Genomic DNA, 22,998 nt, shown 5'->3' with positions numbered 1-22,998 from the left:
GTCTTTTTTAATTTATAGCGCAAAAAATAAAAAACCCAGAGATGATGAAATACCACCAAATGAAAGCTCTAGTTGTATGAAAAAAAGGACAAAAAATTCATTTGGGTACAGTGTTACAAGACTGAGTAATTGTCATTCAAAGTGTGAGAGCACTGAAAGCTGAAAATTGGTCTGGGCAGGAGGGGTGTTTAAGTGCCCAGTAGGCAAGTGGTTAAAATAATATATATATATATATATATATATATATATATATATATATACACACACATACATACACATATATACATACATATACACTATATATATATATATATACACATACACATACATGTTGTAAATTATTATTACAACCTAGATAAAGGAGGGCCCGTAGTCATGGTGTATCTGGATTTTGCAAAAGCATTTGACACAGTTCCTCATAAACGTTTACTGTACAAAGTAAGGTCTGTTGGAATGGACCATAGGGTGAGTACATGGATTGAAAACGGGATACAAGGGCAAGTTCAGAGGGTGGGAATACTCAGAATGGTCAGGGGTGGGTAGTGGGGTCCCCCAGGGTTCTGTCCTGTGACCAATTTTGTTTAATTTGTTCATAAATAACCTGGAGGATGGGGTAAAGAGTTCAATCTCTGTGCAGACGACACAAAGCTAAGCAGGGCAATAACTTCTCCGCATTATGTGGAAACCTTGCAATAATATCTGAACAAATTAATGGGGTGGGCAACTACATGGCAAATGAGGTTTAATGTAAAAAAAAAAAAAAGTCAAATAATGCATTTGGGTGGCAAAAAATATGAATGCAATCTATACACTGGGGGGAGAACCTCTGGGGGAATCTAGGATGGAAAAGGACGTGGGGGTCCTAGTAGATGATAGCAGCAGCTTGGTATTGCATGCCATTGCTGAGCCTAACAAAGCAAACAGAATATTGGCATGCATTAAAAAGGGAATTCCAGGGATAAAGCGATAATTCTCCCGCTCTACAAGACTTTCGTCCAGCTTCACCTGGAGTATAATGTCCAGTTCTGGGCACCAGTCCTCAGGAAGGATGTACTGGAAATGAAGCGAGTACAAAGAAGGGCAACAAAGCTAATAAAAGGGTCTGGAGGATATTGGTTATGAAGAAAGGTTGTGAGCACTGAACTTATTCTCTCTGGAGAAGAGACGCTTGACAGGGGGTAGGATTTTAATTTACAAATATACCATACTGGTGACCCCACAATAGGGATAAAACGTTTTTGTGGAAGAAAGTTTAACAAGAAAAGTGGCCATGCACCAAAATTAGAAGAAAAGCGGTTGGATGTGGAATTCCCTTCCCTTCCACAGGAGGTGGATTCAGCGGGGAGCATAGATAGTTTAAAAAAAAATATTGGATAACCACCTGAACGATTACAACATACAGGGATATACAATGTAATACTGACATATATTCACACACATAGGTTGGACTTGATGGACTTGTGTCTTTTTTCAACCTCACCTACTATGTAATAAAACATAACCATTCTTACTCTGCCTAGAATTCTCCTCTCATGCTCATAATTGACTTAATGCTTTTCCTAAGAGAGCACAGAGGTAAAATTTACGCAATCCCCAGCAAAGTCCTCGGGTATGCCCCTACAATGAGCCATTTACCAGGGTTTAACTGTAATTGAAATAGGACTAATTTACACATCTGTGGTATGCTTTTGACTTGCATCTGTAAAGCACGTTTAACCACTTGCCCTGCGGAAGATTTAACCCCCTTCATGACCAGGCCATTTTTTGGCATATATATATATATATATATATATATATACACACACATACATATATACTGTATATATATATATATATATATACTGTATATATATATATATATATATATATATATATATATATATATTATATATATATATATTAGGGCTGTGGAAATGAAAAAGTAATTCCGTGATTCATTTTTTTGATCGGTACTCACCTCTCCGCCGGCTGCCAGCTTCCGGGTCTTCAGGGAGTTCTGTCGTAGATCCGGTGATGTCATGGACATTGAAGTCACCGGACTCCTCCCCCTTCCCCAAGTGCCTCTGTCTGCTAACAAAGGGAAGGGGGAAGAGTCCGGTGACGTTGAATTTCTGACGGAACATAACGCGTATGGGGGAGGGGCTACGCATGACATCACCCGCTGCTGCCCTACGGAACTAACACTATTGTTGGCTTTACATGCTGTGTTTTTATCATCTTTATGTGAGTAGTTTGTGTTTGAACACAAAAATTAAATCTTATACTTAACCACTTCCCGACCAGCGCACGCCGGCAGAATGGCACGGGCAGGCATATTGGCGTACAGGTACGTCCAATCTTAAATGCCGCCCCGCCATTGCGAGCGCGCTCACATGCTGGTCAGGACCCCCGTGAGTCTGGTCGCGGGTCCCGCGGACTCGATCACCGTGGGCATACCCGCGATCGTTTCATGGGGCGGCTGAACTGGGAGATGCCGTTGTAAACAGCATCTCCCCATTCTGCCTAGCAACAAGTGACGCTGATCTCTGCTCCATGTGATTGGAGCAGAGATCAGTGTTCACTAAAAGAAAGTCCAGCCCCCAACAGTTAGTAACACACCTCTAGGAACACTTAACCCCTACCCTGCCACCCACTGGTTAACCCTTCACTGCCAGTGTCATTTACACAGGAATCACTTCATTTGTATAGCAGTGATTGCTGTATAAATGACAATGGTCCCAAAAATGTATCAAAAATGTCCGATGTGTCCGCCATAATGTCGCAGTCACAATAAAAATCACTGATCACTGCCATTACTAGTAAAAAAAAAAATATTAATAAAAATGCCATAAAACTATCCCCTATTTTGTAGACGCTATAACTTTTGCGAAAACCAATCAAGAATTGCTTATTGTGATTTTTTTTTTACCAAAAATATGTAGAAGAATACGTATCGGCCTAAACTGAGGGAATTTTTTAAAAACCACAGGGGTGATCAAATACCACCAAAAGAAAGCTCTATTTGTGAGGAAAACAAAGGATGTAAATTTTGTTTGGGAGCCACGTTGCACGACCGCGCAATTGTCAGTTAAAGCGACGCAGTGCCGAATCGCAAAAAGTGGTTTGGTCTTTGGCCAGCAAAATGGTCCGGGCTGAAGTGGTTAAGCGGTGACCACTTAGATCTTTTCTCTACCCATGACCTGGCGTCCTTGCTGAGATCTAAGGAGATGTGAGAGAAGTTTATGGTCCGTGTTATCCCTTTTGATACCCAATTGCATGACCACCTGTTTGCACAGGGGTCCATTCCATAAGATGAGAGTGATTAGTTAGACCGGAGTTGGAGGGACTGTCACGCTACTGTGGAAATTTTTTTTACTTACGTCAGTGCTACAGTTTGAATTTAAAACGTATTTGTGTGAACTGTGAAGATAAGTCATGGATTATGCAAACTAACTAGTGTCGGGTGTTTGTATATAGTGTATACCACTTTTACCACTGACTAATGCAGAGTTGCAATGCAAGGAGGTCAGCTAAAAGTAGTTGGATCTGTATGTGCGTTATAATAAATCAAAATTAGTTGATTAATCAATTTAAAAAAATCGATTAATCGAATTTGAAAATTTTAATCAGTAACAGCCCTAATATCTATATATACACAATACCTATGTGTGGCTAACTAAACAGTCTGAGATGCAAGCTTTGGTTTTATTAAATGAGACTGCATTTATTTTACCAAGGCCATAAACAAAGTATTGGTGCAAATGTTCTTTTTTTTTTACTTTAAATAATGGTCTTTCTGTAGCACATACACATTGAACGGTACCGTTGTACCACATATGAGCACTATTATTATTATTACATACCCTGGGGGGCCGAATCACACTGCTGTGATTCGGGAACCCTGCAAATCCTCTGCGGGTTCCCGCATCGCATTTTTCCTGTTGCCAATTCACACTGCCCTATACGAACTGCTGGGAATGTCAATTAAAAGTTAATGACACCCCCAAATCGGTTTTCAATCGCAGTGCGATCTGCAAATTCAGCCAGGAATCGGATCACATGGGTGTGAACCAAAAAAAGGGTCCTGTGCGAGTTTGGTCCGAATGTGATGCAAATTCATGTACCGCTGAATTTATATCGCACGAACATCGCATTTGATGTGCACTGCAGTGCGGAGCGAATCACATGCGATCTCACACCACGCAGCAGTGTGAACCGGCCCTGAAAGTCAATTCTGTTTTACATAAGGGGCATCATCCATATTAGTTATGCAGCCTCACTGCTGGTCCTGGCAAAATACACTCCTGGACACTTTATTAGATACACCCATTGCTTGGTAACAGAAATTGCTAATCAGCCAATCACATGGCAGCAACTCAATGCATTTAGGCATCTGGACATGGTGAGGACCACTTGCTGAAGTTCAAAGCGAGCATCAGAATGGGGAAGAAAGGGGATTTTAGTGACTTTTGATCGTGGCATGGTTGTTGGTGCCAGACGGGCTGGTCTGAGTATTTCAAAAACTGCTGACCTACTTTGATTTTCCCACACAACCATCTCTAGGGTTTACAGAGAATGGTCCAAAAAAGGCAAAATATCCAGCGGGGGACAGTTGTGTGGACGGAAATGCCTTGTTGATGTCAGAGGAGAATGGGCAGACTGGTACCAGATGATAGAAAGCCAACAGTAACTCAAATAACCACTTGTTACAACCAAGGTATGCAGAATACCATCTCTGAATGCACAACACATCAAACCTTGAAGCAGATGAGCTACAGCAGCAGAAGACCCCACCAGGTGCCACTCCTGTCAGCTAACAACAGGAAACTGAGGCTACAATTCTCACAAGCTCACCAAAATTGGACAACAGAAAACTGGAAAAACATTGCCTGGTCTGACAAGTCTTGATTTCAGCTGTGACATTCAGATGGTAAGGTCAGAATTTGGCGTAAACAAGATGAAAGCATGGATCCATCCTTCCTTGTATCAACGGTTTGGGCTGATTGTGTAATGGTGTGGGGAATATTTGCTTGCCACACTTTGGGCCCCTTAGTACTAATTGAGCATCGTTTAAATGCCACGTCCTACATGAGTATTGTTGCTGACCATGTCCATCCCTTTATGACTACAGTGTACCCATCTTCTGATGGCTCCTTCCAGCAGGATAATGCACCATGTCACAAAGCTCAAATCGTCTCAAACTGGTTTGTTGAACATGACAATGAGTTCACTGTACTCCAATGGCCTCCACAGTCACCAGATTCCATGAAGTATTAAGACAATTCTGAAAGCAAAAGGGGGTCCAACCCGGTACTAGCAAGGTGTACCTAATAAAGTGGCTGGTAAGCATATAGTAGAAATCAGCCTAATGGTTTTTGCATAGGGTAAAAAGCACATAGGGTAAAAAGCACATAGGGTTGCATAGGGTAAAAATCACACTGCCACCCTGTGGGCTTGTTCAGTATACTCCTAGAAGCATGTTTATTTCATATACCCTACTGCAGGGCTCGACAAACCCCGGGCGCCAGGTCGCATTTGCGACTAGAATTCGCGTCCTGGCACCTGGGGCAACACAGCTGGAGTATTCTGTCTCCGTGTGGACCCCGAACTCCGCCGTGCGCTTGCATCGGGCCGCGCCGGCCGGTAATTGAGGCCGCCGCTTTGCGGCCTTCTAAAGTCTTTCCGTAGTCTGGCGCCATCTTGTGGTGGATGTTGAAATTACAACCCATCCAATAATGCTAATCCTAATGGAGCTTCAAAGCCCTGCCTGTTTTTCACTGCCCGCCCATTTCCTTCCCAAAGTGAAGAGAAGGAAGTGATTGCGGGCGTCATCTGGCACCTTTTGCCCAACAATGAGTGTGGTGGCTGGTAAATAGCTTCATATATATCATTTTTTTTTCATAATAGCTTTTATTTTTATTTATTTTTTAAAAGTAAAAAAAAAAAATGTTAATTAAGGAAAAAAAAAATATTATTTGTAATCCTACCTGCTTGGCCCCTTTCACAAGGGCTGTCTGATCGGGTTCACCTGTCAGTTTTTCAGGCGGACCTGATCGAACCCTTAGCGGGGATATGGCTGTAAATAAGCGGGAATATGGCGGAAATAAAAGAAGTCAAATTTTTTTGTTAACCACTTCGTGCCCGCGCTATAGACGAAAGATGTCTACAGTGCGGACACCAATTGCCGGGAGGGCGTCCCTGGACATCCTCCTGTTTGCTTCCCCTCTGCACGCCGCCATGGGCGCGCATCGGGAAGTTCTGTGTTGGCCGTGTCCCTTGGATACAGCCAATCACAGCGGCCATTTAGCACTCGAGCGTCCAATGAGAGGTGATCTCATATGTGGGGGGCTGGGGGCTAGGGACAGGTCCAGATCGCCGTCACGGACCTGGCTCATAACTTTTTTAGCTAGCTCCTAGATTCCAAGCAAATTTGTCAACCCCTGCCCTACTGACTGAGTGAAGCAGCCAGCTCAGCCAGACAGAAATGTCACAGTGATTCTCAAGGATCAGATGAGACACCACTCCATCCGGCTTCACTCCGACACGCAAATAGGAAGATAATGCAATTCAGTTTGGGTTATGAATGACAATTACATGCAAAGCATATCAAGTTACTTAAATAGCCCAGGCAAATGCAGCAGGAAAAGCATTCAGCTTCTTTGTAGGTCTCCCGAGGTTGTACTGTGTAATCTTTATCCACTGCGCCATTCACTACTAATTATTTGCGTTCTCCTAACAGGTCACATGACACAAGTTCATTTAGAAAGCAATACGATCTCTCGCAAAGCTTTTCTTAAAAACCTGCAGTGATAAATCTCAATTAAAGGTTACAGCAAGCGCCAGCTCTGAAATGGCACACTGAAAGCCTTCAGGCATTAACAGAACAAAATATGAAGATACAGGAGAGACAACCAGAAGCAATGACATCTGAGCTGCCACATAAATGCTAGAATGCAATCACTGTTCAATAGCAGACTCTACAGACACAATTGGAAAAAAAAAAAACTGCCAAAGTATGGCAGTATTTTTTTTTATATAGATCTCTTAAAACAAAATCAAAGCACCTGGGTGCAGCCGTTTAGGGTTCATTCCTGCCCTTCGTTGTCAAATGTGCAGTCTGATCCTTGCCTCTATTTGAATCACAAACATACTGCCCCAGTCTTTCAAGCAAATTGCATTAGACCTGGTTCACACCTATGCAGGTTGCAGTCGATGCATATTCCAGGTGTATTTTGTGTTTAACCGCTTACCGACCAGCCGCCACAGTTGTACTACATGGCTCGGCTACGCGAATCATGTTACGTCGCTTCTATTTGTGGCCACTAGGGAAGCGAGTGCTGCTCACACCCGGAGCCGATGCGAGTGCCTGGCGGTCGTGATGACCACCGAGTTCCCACGATTGATCATGACACGGCGAGAAATGGGATCTCCGTGTGTAAACACCTAGAGATCCCGGTTCACTGAGGGGATAAGAGATGGATCTTCTATGAACACCAATCTATCTCTTCCTCTAGCAAGTCCCATACCCCCTTCAGTTAGAACACGTAGCAGGGAACACAGTTAACCCCTTGATAACCCGTAGTGTTAACCCCTTCATTGTCAGTGACATTTTTACAGTAATCAATGTATTTTTATAGCACTGATTGCTGTATAAATGGTCCCAAAAATGTGTCAAAATTGTCCGATGTGTCTGCCATACTGTCGCAATCGCGATAAAAATCGCAGATCACCACCATTACTAGTAATAAAAATAAAAAAAAATGAATAATAAAAATACTATAAATCTATCCCCTATTTTGTAGGCGATATAACTTTTGCGCAAACCAATCAACATAAGCTTATTGCGATTTTTATTACCAAAAATATGTAGAAGAATACATATCGGCCTAAAATCAGAAAAAAATTGCTTTTAAAAAAAAAAAAAAAAAAAAAAAAAAGGGGGATCGTTATTATAGCAAAAAGTACAAAATATTGTATCTTTTTTTTCAAAAGTGTCGCTCTTTTTTTGTTTATAGCGCAAAAAATAAAAACCACAGAGATGATCAAATACCATCAAAAGAAAGCTCTATTTGTGGGAAAAAAAGGACGTCAATTTTGTTTGGGTACAACGTCGCACAACTGCGCAATTGTCAGTTAAAGCAACGCAGTGCTGAATCGCAAAAAATGGCCTGGTCATTCAGTAGCCAAATCTTCCAGGGCTGAAGTGGTTAATAGACGTTTTTGATCTATTGAAGTTTATGGAACCAAAAACACAACATGCTGGTTCCTGGACCTTTCAATAAAATGCATAGATGTGAACATGACCCATAGGAAACCATGTTAAATAGACTGTATTGTGTTTCTGCAAGACTTAAAACGCACTAAAAAATGCATAGGTGTGAACCAGGCCTTAAACAAAAGATGCACTACAGAGGGCAGGCAGATGTCTCAAATCAAATCAAAAAATATTATAAACATAAATGTAAACCAGGAACTAAACACATCAATTTAACAGTTTCAAAAAAGAGTTACATTCTTGGCACGTGCAAAATGCATATAACTGTCACATTGGTTGTGCTCTCAACCAAACTGTCAAACCATTAAATGGCTGGTGTCATAATTGATCATATGTGCAGCATCATGGCGGTCGAAGATCAAACAAAGGCCAATTTGGCAGCTTCCTTGGCTGAAACTGATAGGAAAGTTTAGTTCCACTTTAACCACTGAGCTAAAATGTAAAGTAAATGCAGGGGCCTTTCACTTTATATGATTTTTGGGTTATTTCTGTTACTCAAATGCAAAGCATAGTGGTTTTGTACAGTATGTCTTTGCTTACCATGGTCTGGACTAAAATAATAGAGTGCAAAGATATTCTTGATGTATATACTGTAAATTTGTCTTTACCTTGTGTTCTAAAAACCTGCTGTGTGCAGAGGTCAGTAGCTAAAACTGAAATTTACACAGACAACTGAATGACTCTAATGCTACGTACACACAATCGGAATTCCAGACAGAAAAAGACAGATGAGAGCTTTTCATCGGAAAATGCGACCGTGTGTATGCTCCATCGGAATTTAGCTGTCCGAATTCCCCACCAGCCAAAAATTGATACCATGTTCTCAATTTTCCCGACGGAAAAACGTTCTATCGGAAATTCCGATCGTGTGTATGCAATTCCGACACGCCAAAAATCACGCATGCTCAGATTCAACTACGAGAAGGAAGCTATTGGCTACTGGCTATTGAACTTCCTTTTTCTAGTCCCGTCGTACGTGTTGTACGTTATCACGCTCTAAATGATCGGAATTTGGTGTGACCGTGTGTAGGCAAGACAGCTTGAGCGGAATTCCGTCGGGAAAACCATCAGAGCTTTTTCCGACGAGAATTCCGATCGTGTGTATGCAGCATGAGGAGTGATTCTACATCCAAAGACTCAGGCACAAGATAGTGCCTGAGAGGAAGCTACTTTGGCATTGCTGTCTCAAACCTCTGACAGCTTGGTGAGAATGGCAAAACTGGAAAGGTTTTGAATGACACATAGTCCCTATATCCCCCCTGCATAGTGGAAGGACATCAGGAGAATGAATAGTGCAAACCCCTAAAACTTATATTTTAGAACTTCTTAAGAAGTATTACATTTTCACTCTGAAAGTTGGGTGTACAGTGTTTGAATTATATAAGCAGGCTATTGACTTACCGTATATTGGACTTACACTAAGAAACATGACGTTTGATACCCTTGATGGCCATGGTATAGCCCCTTTTCTTTCAACACTGCCATAACTCCCTGCATAAAAACATCAGGCACTAAGAGGCAGAACACCCTTTTAGAAGGCTCCTGCCAAAACAAGTATGTTGTGCAGTCTTTGTTCTCTGTGCTTTTCCCTAAATCCCCCACAAACCCAAAACATTACCTGTAAACCCTCCCTGACAGTGGAGGTTTTTCTAATCTCTTAGATGTGGCGACAATGCAAGCCCATACCATCTAAAATAAATGTAACATTATAATAATCACATTGGATGTGCATGTAAAGACTACAACACAACTGTGCCAACACAGCAAGGGCAGTACGTAGGTATTAAATAGACCTGCCCACCACCAGGTCTGTTTGGCAGAGTGAAGAGTGCTGGGGACATTGAAAAAACACTATTTTGGCAAAATTTAATAACTACAAAGTGCACTTTTTTGTTACAAAATGACTTTGGAAATCGGCTAAACTTTACATTTTAGAATTACTTGGAAAATTGTAGCCAATAGCGTTAGATGTACTTTTAATATTCAGATCTAAAACAGAGCAAAAGAGGGGAAAATCCAACTGTTCACAGAACGAAAACAGGGGCATTTCCAGAGAAAATGCATTCCAGATTATACAGCATTCTGTGACACTACTTTGAGCAAATTCAATTTCAGGTCCCTTTTGTTCTATACATTTACATGTCCTTGACCATTTCCTTCTCTTATTTCAATCTTTCTATTCTGCACACATCAAGATATGCAAGAATATCAGCAGAGGAAACACAATTTAATTTGACTGAGGCAAGCAGGGACTGAGGCCCAGAAGCAAAAACATTATACACAAACGAGGGACTGCAATGGTACTGTCAGTACTCTCATTATGTTACATAAGGAAAAGCCAACCTGGAGGACATTGAAGAAGATTACTGTGCTGGATCCCTGCTGTCTTAGGCAGGTGATTATAAATTCTAGTGCACACTGTGGAATGAAGAGCAGCTATGGAAGACACTACAAAACAGTGTAAAAAAAATGAATCTATCACCGGAATACAACAGCTATTTTAGGGCGCAGAGGTCAGAATTGTGTAACTCACAGAGTGCATGGCTCAAGAGTAAGCAACGTAAAGTGTGTAGGAGTCAGTATTAGAGTACAGGAGTAAGAAGTGCATATCGCACAGAGGTCAGGACTCTAAAAACACAGTGTGGGGGGGTCAAAAGTGCATAAAACACAAAGTGCAACAGTCATGAGTGGTTATTGCAGAGAGTGCAGGGATCAGGAGTAACTAACTCACAGGCCAGTGCACAGAGTACAAACAAAATTTAGCGCCTCCTCCAAGTACAAATTCTCACAAGCCCAAATCCCCCCAGCACAGATCTCTGCTAAAAGCTCCAAATTGCTCCTAGGACAAACCAAATCCCCCCCCACAGCCCTAAATCTTCCCTACCCAGTACAGAATACTCCCTTTCTCAAGCACATCCCCTCAGTACAAACTCCCCAAGTCCATTCCACAGTACAGACCCCCCCCAAAGTCAATCCCACAATACAGATCCATTCAAGTCCACTCCTCAGTACAGACCCCCTGCCCCCAGCATGGTACACACCTCCCACACCTTCCCCTCAAATACAGTGACGGAAATAATTATTTTATCCCCTGTAGATTTTGTAAGTTTTCCCACAAAGAAATTAAGGGTCTATAATTGTTATCATAGGTGTATTTTAAATGATAGAGAAAGAATATCAACCAAAAATCCAGAAAAACACACACAATACAAATGTTATAAACCGAGTTGCAGTTCAGTGAGTAAAATAAGTATTTGAACCCCAAGCAAAACATGACTTGGTGGAGAAACCCTTGTTGACAAGCACAGAGGTAAGATGTTTTCTTGTAGTTGGTGTTGGTTACCAGGTTTGCACACATCTCAGGAGGGATGTTGGTCCACTCTTCTTTACAGATCTTCTCTAAATCCTTAAGGTTTCTTAGCTGTTGCTTGGCAACTCGAAGTTTGAGCTCCTTCCATAAATTTTCTATAGGATATGGGTCTGGAAACTGGCTAGACCACTCCATGAGCTTAATATGCTTCTTCTTGAGCAACTTCTTTGTTCCCTTGGTGGTATCTTTTGGGTCATTAAAATGCTGGAAGACCCATCCATGCCCCATCTTCAGCGTTCTGGCTGAGGAAAGAAGTATCTCATCCAAGATTTTACAATACATGGCCCCATCCTATTGCAGCAAAGTCAGCCTGAACCTTTAGCTGAGAAACAGCCCCAAAGCATAATTTTCCCACCTCTGTGCTTGACTGTAGGGATGGTGTTCTAAGGGTCATAATAAGCATGTTTCTTCCTCCAAACATGGGGAGTCCCCCCCCTTAAGAAGGCACATGTACAGTCATGCCAATGAACATCTAAATGATTCAAAGGATTGGGATAATGTGCTGTGGGGTCAGGTGGCACCAAAATATAGCTCTGTGGCATTAACTCGACCCCCTGTGTTTGAAGGAAGAAAAATGCTGACTATGACCTTCTTTCCTCAAACAGAACACTGAAGATGGGTCATTAATGGGTCTTAGAGCATGACAATTATCCAAAACATACCACCAAGGTAACAAAGGAGTGGTTCAAGAAGCACATAAAGGTCATGGAGTGGACTAGTCAGTCTCCAGACCTTGATGCTAAAGGAGCTGAAACTTCTGAGTTGTCAAGAGACAGCCAAGAAACCTTAAGAATTTAGAGAAGAACTGTGGACCAAAATCCCTCCCGAGATGTGTGCAAACCTGGTAACCAACTACAAGAAACGTCTTATCTCTGTGCTTGCCAACACGGGTTTCTCCACTAAGTCCTAAGCCATGTTTTGCTTGGGGATCAAATACGTATTTTACTCACTGAACGGCTACATTTGTATCATGAAGAAATTAATGGTCTCCAATTTGTATAATTGATGTATTTTAAATCAGTGGTCATCAATCCTGTCCTCAGGGCCCACTAACAGGCCAGGTTTTATGTATTACCTTGGGGAGATGCAGACTAGAATGCGTCAATCACTGAGCAGCAAATGATATCACCTGTGATGTATTTCAGTTATCTTGCAAACCTGGCCTGTTAGTGGGCCCTGGGGACAGGGTTGATGACCACTGATTTAAAATACATCAATTATACAAATTGGAGACCATTAATTTCTTTCTAAGTGGGCAAACTTACAAAATCTGTAGGGAATCAAATAACTATTTTCCCCACTGTATGTGTGTAAATATTTATATACACTATATATCGTCGTATAACACGCACCTCAATTTAAGAGGGAAGTTTCAGGGAAAAAAAGCGTTCTTAAAAAAAAAAAAAAAAACACAGTGAAGGAAAATAATGGTCAGTGAGCATCAATGCAGCCTGATCTGTGCCCATCTGCAGCTTCAGTACAGCCTGACCTGAGCCCATCTGCAGCCTGATCTGCTCCCATCTCCTCCATCAATGCAGTTGCCCGATTACGGTAAACCTCATAATCTCTAATCTCTAACAGGAAATCACTGGGCCGTCATCTCCTGTTTAATAGTCTCTCAGTCGGCAGTCACATACACAGTCCCGCCTCCGCCATTGTACCAGCTCCTGTGATAGACAGAACACTGGTCCAATGCCGGTGGGGGAGGCCAGACTGTGTGTGTGATGTGAGAGTCGAGTTAGAGCCGAGTGGAGAGGAGTTGACGGCTCGGTGAATTCCGCCGGCACTCGTCCCCCTCCTTCACCTCCGAGGCACACTGTCGGCGTATAACACGCACCCGTGATTTTACCCCTATTTTCAGGGGAAAAAAGTGTGTGCTATATGCCGGTAAATACAGTATAATATATATATATATATATATATATATATATATATATATATACACACATACACACACACACACATATATATATATATATATATATATATATATACACACACACACACACACATATATATATATATATACACACACACACATACACAAAGTCACAGGCCTAGAAAATGTGTGCAGATCATGCGTTCTGACTGGATAATTGACAAAGACAGCCAGGCAACTAGCATTTTCAGAACGTGGTTAGAAATGGCACTCCGATACTTTCACACTGGGGCAGGAACTGCATAGGCGGTAAACACTGCCATATACACCGCCGTGTATACACCGTTCCTTCACCGCTCCAAAGATGCCAGCGCACTGCTCCAGTGTGAAAGCCCTCAGGGCTTTCACGCTGGAGACACAGCAGCGGCTCTTTCAGGGCGCTTTGCAGGTGCTATTTTTAGTGCTGTAGTGCCTGCAAATCGCCGCAGTGTCAAAGGGGTTTAACTCCTGCATTTTCAGGTTTTATCTACTTCAGCTCCCTGGAATTATGTAAAATGTCCAGTGTTTGAAGAGTTTAACACACGTTCATGGTTGCAGTAGCTTGTAGTTATTTTGTTCAGCCTGTTCCTGGCTTTAAAGTAAAAGTCTCTTTAACTGGCAAACATTTTCCTGAGGAGAGCAGGAAGAGGAGCCATTTGAATTAGAAGTTACGCACTTATTCATGAGATAAAGTATCATTAGAATTTATGAGAAAACAGAAGCTTTATTTGTAAATATATATATATATATACAAAAATGTAATCCTGCTAAAATCACCCTGCTACATCTCAGCAAAATGATGCCAATGTCCTCTTGTCCAGGAAAGATGCAGTGAAAAATTGTCAGTTTATTAATTATTGCTTTAAGTAAACAACTCACAGTACCTCCTTATGGCCACAGTAAGAGCCTCTGGTGAACTGGCACAAGGACAAATGACTTCTTGCCGCAGGCCTTTACTTTGGAAGACATTGAGGAACGCGTCACAAGAAGAAATGGACCCTGGGGAGGAAACACAAGAGAAGGATGTGATGATGCATGAGCAGGAAACACTACATTTGGACAAGATGATTTAGAACTCTTTAAAGAGCATTGCGGACATTCTGAATAGTTCATCTCTACACTTGTCCTGTGGCATTATAACACTAAGAAAAATGCACTGTAAACCAGAAGCTCATTAGTCTCTGTCCATCTCATACAAGCCGCCAACACCTCTCTCTTCAGCCGGCAGTGAGAAGGGTACAATGCAATACTTAGAGAAAAAAAAAACACGACATTGTGGATGTAGAAATGTTTAAATATAGTATCCTATTAGAAACCCAAGCTCATTTCAAGGAAAATGTAGGAAACATAGCAAAACCTATTATACAGAGTAAATTCACTTTGGAGGCTATGCCATTAAACTGGTCACAGAGCAAATAATTCAGCCAGGCCTGGGTCTTTTTTTCCTACAGTTCGTATGAGCAGGGCATGGCATGAATATTAGCTTACAATGTACACAGAGCAAAAATTTTTGATTTTTAACTTATGGATAGAATGAGGATGGGTTACAATCCCTGTAAGGTTTGTATTGCTGCCTGTGTCTCTGCTATGGAGATTTACCCTCACTGTTGTCTGGTACTGAAAATCCAAAAGTTTTAGTTGCCATGGGAACATGGTGGTTAGAGGAAATCTTCCAATGGGTAAAACTGTTCTGGTAATAACTGACTAAGGAATATCACCTTTTGGTAACTTTTGCTGTGTCTCTCAGACATGAAGTGAAGAGTAAGCTCGCCAATGGGACACAGATAGGGAATGCTAGCTAGGGATAAGCTTGTGTTGGGTCCAAACCCAGAAGTTATCAGTCATTGCTGGGCCAGTGAGTTGTGGGTAGGAGATTCCCTGCCCTGCAGCTGTGTGTATACAGAGTCGGGGATGCACAGGACATCATTGACCTAATATGGCTCTTAACACCCAGCACTTTCTTACAGGAGGCCAATTGTGAAAAGGTCAGGGAATATACTTGTCAAACTGCATTAACAGGTTTTCTGAAATATTTAAATTCAGTCATATGAGGTGATAAAAGTTATGGTACCTTTTACTTATAATAAACAGGTGATGTGTGGAATGCTAATGTCAGTTATATAGTATATATCTGCCCGACTTGGAGATGCATACCAATCACACATTTGCAATTGTGATCATTCAGTATGTAAAATGTGCAGCTTATTATACACCAATGGCAAATGTTTACTTGCATGATTTCTATCCAAAGAGATTTATCATGCAAAGCAAACAAAATTATAGTCTTCAGCTTGAGATAAACCCTACTCAGTAATGAGACTTCACAATTTGATATCATGGCCAAAGTTCCAAGCACTTTAATAAATAAGTAAGTCACAGTTAAAGGGAAACCAAGAGAAACATGTAGACTGCCATTGCTAATTTCTGAAACTGTGAGTCACATTTAGCTAATGGCTAACCTGGAAAAAGAATAAAGATAAGGAGTTCTTATATCATGTTAACTTGCTAGTTTCAATCAGTGGTTATGAATTAAAGCCAGGGGATCAGCATGGCATCTATACAACTAACGTTTCCGAAGATTCTCATCATTAACAACCAGAATATCTCTCTGGATAGGGTTTACTTTAAAGGGAATCTTTTATATATGCAAAAGAAACACAAAAAAACACAACAATAAATATGAATTAGTCTTACAAAAGATACAAAAATCTAATTATTAATGAATATGATAAATACAATTTCACAGTATTGTAGCATATGGATACATCTTTCCTTTGGATGAGAACGGCAATATATGAAATGTACTTACAAGGATTTGCTCCATCAGCCACAATCAACATGCGTAAAGAGGACAGGTTGATATCTCTCTGATCACGATGTGCAACCAACGCCCAGTGCATATCCCTTGACTTGACACATGCAACTTTTGCTATTAGAAAAAAAAAAAGGAAAATTACAAGCTATAAATATGTTGTCAAATAAGCAAAGTAATGTGAGAACATTAGTAGTGGATATAATAAGTATAAGAGTGGGAAAGGGAACAAGAAATTTAAGTAGTAGTAGGGTGACCTAAATTGAGCCATCTTGTTGTGCCTTCATGATGCGCTAAGTCTTTTTCTGTATGCCTGGGCAGACCCCAAAATACGCATAGGGCTTTGCCTTTTGATTTATTTGGAGTATAGTTCTGCAATATGCTGTTTAACAGCTCAAAGTAAAAGTCTCTACTGGCCACTGGCTTTTTGTATTCAACTTGTGCATGGCTCAGCTTTGGGCATGGACTGGCTTATCCAAGTTTAAAGTGGTAGTAAAGCCCCCAAAAATGTAATATGTTGCAGCTTACCAATCGATATATGTGGTGGCTGCATTATTTTCTGTTTAAGTTTGTTTTTCTTTATTTCGACATGTTGATCTAGCCAGTAACACACTTCCTGTCTTAGGATGTCTTCACTCTGAATGGAGACATTGTTAGACAGCAGCAATGCCAATCTGGGGAAAGAGTGGTATTAGAGCACAGCAGATTTAGATGAACTTGTCTAACAAGTCAGTGTCAGCGTTAAATAGTTTTTCTCAACCGTCTCGCTGGACAGCATGGTCTAAAGTTGAAGTTGCTTTTATAGCAGGACAACTATGCCATTTAACTGAATGGCTTTCACCTGTTTGACCAGTGGTGGACTCACATTTAGCATATGTCCTTAAATTAACTAACTTGTTGATAGCTTTGGAGGCACCAAAGATAGCCCTAGAAAAAGTGCGTTTGCCGATTCTGAATTTGGCTAGAGCGATGTGGAGAGAGTCCAAACGTATTGTAGGATTTAAGGACGCTGAAGCTGAACTTCCTACTTGGCATAACCTCATGTTTTCTCAATTGTTACATTTCACGGATTACTCTTTCTGGGAACAAAAATGTTTAACTACTCTAGAGGATATCTATATTGCCACTGTCCTTTCATCCTTTGCTGACTTTACAGCAGAAATTTGACCTCCCCGTACAAACTTTTATAAATATCTTCAATTCAGGCATGCATTGCATGCTCAGTTTGGGACTAACATCTCAAAATTTTCTAATTACCCACTCAAAGGCATATTAAAGTTGCCAGATCCTGAAGGACCTAGTCTATATCTATCTTTTAAATGCTACTGTTAGCAAAAATCCACTGATGTGCAACCCAAATAGCCACAAATCATACCAGATTTAACAGAGGAGGATTGGGAAGAGCCTTTTTCCTCTCATTTACAGGTGTCTACAGGCAATAATAACAAATTGACACAACTATATATGAAACACCAGTCTTACTTGAGGTTGCATGCTATGCATCGCATACCCACGTCTAACTGTACGAGATGTAATCACACAACAGCTGATTTTGCACATGTAACTTGGGTGTGCCCTGTCATGGTTCGTTACTGGAAATAGGTGACAGATCTTCTGTCCTCAGTATTGTCGTTACCTGTTCCATGTACTCCTAGAATATGCCTTTGGGTATTCTCGATGAGGAACAGTGGCAGAGGTATCACAAAGCTCTACTGAAAGAGATGCTGTTTCTGGCTAGGAAGGCCATTGCACTTAATTGGATTCAACCCAATCCTCCATCTGTCCGTACATGGATAAAGATGGTAAACCAAATACTGCCATATGAAAATCTTGTATATAAAAACAGAGGGTGCCCAACAAAATATAATACGTTTTTGGGATGTGTGGTGTGCATCTACCCTTAGGGCCGGTTCACACAGCGGGCGATGCGAGGCGACACGACTCGCCTCGCCTCGCTCCCGCAAGTCGCCCCCGTTCTGTAAAATGGAACCGTTCTGAGAGGAGCGACTCGAGTCACTCCGACTCAGAAAAAAGGTTCCTGTACTACTTCTGGGCGACTTCGGGGGCGACTTGCATTGACTTCTATACAGAAGTCCTCTGCAAGTCGCCGCTGAGCTTGCCGCAGCGAGGCAAGTCGGAGACGCCTCGCCGCGCCTGCAGTGTGAACCGGCCCTTACCATTTCCAGCAACTGAGCAGCCCATTGACTCAGACAAAGTATAACAACTGTCAGAATTCAAACTTCTTAATGTTAATTTTTCATACCCAGGGAAATAAAGGTGACAGATTGTTTGCTTTATATATCTTTTATTTTCTGATCCAAGCAAGCTGTATATACATTTTCAAATAACCTGATATATGTCGGTTCAAATGTACTTGATCTGTTATGGTGCTCATGCTGAGCATTTTGTTGAATCCGTTACTGTTATTAATAAAAAGTGTTTAAAAAAATTTGATGTTGCAAACTAGACTTACTGGCTAGATCGAAATTAAACCAGGCAAAAATAAATGCAAAAAAGTCTAAAAAAGATGAAGAATGCAGTCACCACATGTATGAATTGGTAAGCTGTAATATAATAGTTTTGTTTCTGGATTTAATACCATTTTAAACATACGGTTCCTGGTGCCTTTACAGTGTAGATTTGCAGCTAGCTGCAAAAAAAACTTGCCAGGCTCTAAATACAGATAGTGTTAATCTATCGCAAGGCAAATTATTGCAAATTCTATAACCTACAGAAAAATTACATCTGTTGCAATGACAGTGAAGGCACTACTTATGTCATTACAGTCTTGGTACAAAGATATAGTTACTTTGGCCAAACTTGTCAACTTCTATGTCCGCCTCCATGCAAGAGCCTGTGTGTGAAGACTTGGAGAAGCAGTTGAGCCAACATAAAGACCCCTCCAACTCCATTACTGCAATCTAAAAATAACAAATCTCTCCACCAATGGTCAACCTACTGAAGGGAACCTTGCAGAGGGGATCCTGCCTCACAAAGCACATTGTGGCCCATTTTATACAGGTTTTAAATCAAGACATTTGACAGCTACACAATGAAATGTGTAAATCGAAAAGGCCCACTTATTTATTATTCAACTGATCAAAAAAAATGAGGCATTGAAATTAGTGATCATCAGTGATTTTAGAATATTGGCCATTTGAGATAAATTCTTTTTACACCGTGGTTCCATTATGACCCAGGGTGATACTGGGTTTCTATCTTCATGGATGTTTTAATAGAGGTGCAAAATGATTATCTAGGCAGCAGAAAATCTTTGCTATGGAGCTTTATTTAATGTTATCAAAAATGACACTGTCTGTAGGACCTGAAACACTGAGCTCTAATATCACAGACTCGGGCTTAGTTTAAACTCACTATTGGTTGTTCCCCCCCCCCCCCCCAAATAAACACATTTATTTAAGTAAGCAGCTAGATGTCAAAAAAAAAAAAAAGACTGACTATTGTAATTTGTGTTACCACAGTCTTAAAATGACACTATTTAAAGATTAAACATGCAATTAAAATGTGGGAACACAATTAAAATTGTATGCAAAGGCAAAACTTTTATTTTTATTTTTTTTTAAACTTTAGACAGAGTAGGAAAAGGTTAGACTTTCTGCCACATTTGTATTGCCATTTGTGTTCCTACTGGGGAGAAAAATTGAGGAGAAATCCAAAATGTTATAATTATTATGAGGGCACAAAGGGAAATCCCCTAATAGGGACACATGTTATGGTGCCAACTGTCCAAGTAGGGAACTTTCCGCATTGGAGAGATTTCCACTCACTTCTTGCAGTGTTTCCAAGACAGGAAATTTTAAAAAATCTGCCCAGCAGCACACATACAGCAAAAATTGACCCTATAGGAATTTTGACCATTTCCTGCCCTATAGAACACTTAAAGTTTTGCCTATAAATATCATTTTTAGGTAACTATACTGAAGTGGAAAACATTATCTTATGACTTTATTATAAAAAAAAAAAATAATGTATTTATGCAAAAACAACTATAACACTGTAATATTGTTGTTCATTTCGGATTAGGGTTACGGCAGCGTCTGATTTGAAGTCTTTTGTACACACAGGTCGGTACAGATTCAATACTAAAGTGATTGTAAAGTCTTGTTTTTTCCCCTATAAAAATAACAAATATGTTATACTTACCTGCTCTGGTGCATTGGATTTGCACAGAGCAGCCCATATCCTCCTCTTCTCTGGTCCCCCTTCTGTGATCCTGGTCCCTCCCTTCTGTTCAGTGCCCCCACAGCAAGCAGCTTGCTATGGGGGCTTCCAAGCGGAGTCACTGCTCCCTGTGTCCATTTAGACATGGAGCCTGACCCGGCCCACAACCTCTCTACCCCGATTGGCTGGCTGACTTTGATTGACAGCAGTGCCAGCCAATGGCACCACTGCTCTGTCTCAGCCAATCAGGGGGAAGAGTCTCCAATGGCAGAGACACTCATGGACATTGCTGGGCAGAGATGGGGCTCAGGTAAGTGTTAGGGGGGCTGCTGCACACAGAAAGCATTTTATCTTAATGCATAGAATATATTAAGATAAAAAAAAACCTTCTGCCTTTACAACCCCTTAATGAATATGAATGAGAAGAGGGAAAAAAAAACAGCCTTACCTTTGTACTGACAAACTTTCTGTATCCATGATAATGGATTAACTTTCATGAGAGAGTACGGGATACTGATGACGTGCATCATGTTCATGACACTCTGAAATCAGAAGACAAATCCTTGATTACGGAAGAGGAAGAAAGACGCAGATTATCTTTCAGGCTAATTAATCCGCACAAACAGCACTGCTAATTTTCTAATTTAATTTTTGCCTTCTCCAGGCGTTTTCATGAGTGCACTTAAAGTTAATGTTCATAATAATTCAGAAACATGAACATTTTACAGCTATGTGAATTGCTGTGCACATTGTCTACTAAAAGATACAGAGCAGCTATCAGGAATGTCCTTGTAAAACCAAAATGAAACATTATCCAAGTAGACATTTATGGTGCCTATAAACTGAAAAAATAACATTTAAGGGAAGCTTAAAGCGTATCTTTAAAAAGTTTAGACTCTATTAGTCCATAGGTAGCAATTCTCTGTTACTCTGGGATGTTTCGTATCAAAAGCCCCGCTACAGCTGTAGTACTCAACAGGTATAACCAAATCAAAAAATGTCACCGGAATTTAATGAAATATTACATAGTATGGAGTCAAAAGGCTCCTGTTTGCTGGTAGAAAGATTTGGTAGTGAGCTATTCTGTACAACCTGCCTCTCGTGTGAGCGAAGCTACATTATGCTTAAAGGGTGGTGCTAGAACCAGGAAACACATGGACTGCAATTTTTCTGGCTCAAATTCAGGTCCATTTGGATGATAAGGATTTGTGTAACTATAGAGATTTAAATGACATGGTAGCCAGGTGTAGAAGATGACGGTAATTCCAAACAGGAGCCATTCAGCAGGTAGAATCCCCAGAGTTACAACAAATGCAAAATTACATTTTTAGTTTACAGCAAGATTTTTGGATACTAATTCTGCAGGGTTTTGGTTTTATGCTAGAAATAATTTTAAACCCAAAACAGACCAAAATTGCCCAACAGCTTTGCATGAGGACTACTTTCCAACACTGCCCCTTCCAACAGAGTCCCCTCCATAACCAAGAGGCAGTTAAATCCCTCCGCTGACCAGCCACGGTTCACCAGATTTATCCTAACACACTCATTTTTCATAAGATGCCAACCTTCACTGGTTGAAAGTCTGCATGATAAAAACTAAAATCTGAAGACTGGAAGTATGTGTCCATGTTGTGCTACTTTATAAATAATGACATCCGTCAATCAGATTTTACATATTAACGATTCATCTTCTGTATGAGAATATTTCCAATATATCCATATTTCTCAGTACCACAGAATGCAACTATAATAGTGGGATAACTGACAATTCCAGATAAAGTTTTCCTTGAAATGCATCTCTTGCACCGTTTGAATCCGAAAATCAATGCTCAATCTCCTAAGCACAACCAACAAAGCCATTAATAGCAAGAGGAAATATTACCCATAGCAAAACCGAACACCTATCAGAAGCAAACATTCAGCTTTTGCTGCTGCCAACCACAGAGGCCAGGTCTCTCTCATCAGCACCGTACCCTCCTTGGGATTCAGCATCCAATTCACCTTCATGCATCTACTTGAAATATGAAGCGTTGAAGTCACACCGATCATCAAAAAAGGACAAAACAAGGTAAAGGGAAAGAGAAGGTGGTGGTATAACATTTCTGCAGACTTCCTGAAATGAGAATGACTCTCAGTGCACAGGGGTATTCATAGTGGTTTTGAATTGCTTGCACAAATGCACACATTCCATAATGGGCAAGATTCACAATATTAGAAATGATGTTAAAGAACGGTTTTATTAGGTAAGAAGTGGCTAGGTTCTAGTAACTCTAATGCCGCGTACACACGAGCAGAATGTCCGACAGAAAATGTCAGACGGAAGCTTTTCCTCGTATATTCCTATCGTGTGTATGCCTCATCAGACTTTTTTTTTCTAAAATTCTGATGGTCCTAGAAATAGAACATGTTCTAAATATTTCCAATGAAACCAATTCTTATGGGGAAAACCGCTCGTCTGTATG

At 40.8% G+C, this 22,998-nt stretch overlaps 1 protein-coding gene across 4 annotated transcripts in view; it reads right to left on the bottom strand.

Moving 5' to 3' along the window:
- The window catches only part of DIP2C (disco interacting protein 2 homolog C), a 689,547-nt gene that overhangs the window by 181,343 nt on the left and 485,206 nt on the right, over window positions 1-22,998 (bottom strand). For all 4 annotated transcript variants that reach the window (XM_077491128.1, XM_077491125.1, XM_077491127.1 and 1 more), the window contains 3 exons: window positions 20,985-21,078; window positions 16,352-16,471; window positions 14,427-14,541 (listed from right to left, as the gene is read on the bottom strand). In XM_077491128.1, coding sequence (XP_077347254.1) covers window positions 14,427-14,541; window positions 16,352-16,471; window positions 20,985-21,078 — 329 coding nt within the window. The remainder of the gene's footprint in view (window positions 1-14,426; window positions 14,542-16,351; window positions 16,472-20,984; window positions 21,079-22,998) is intronic.

This window comes from Lithobates pipiens, unplaced genomic scaffold (genome assembly GCF_037356315.1).
Source record: "Lithobates pipiens isolate NorthernLeopardFrog02 unplaced genomic scaffold, aLitPip1_a1.2 Scaffold_19, whole genome shotgun sequence".
Lineage (NCBI taxonomy): Eukaryota > Metazoa > Chordata > Amphibia > Anura > Ranidae > Lithobates > Lithobates pipiens.
This window is presented reverse-complemented; position numbering and strand designations above follow the sequence as displayed.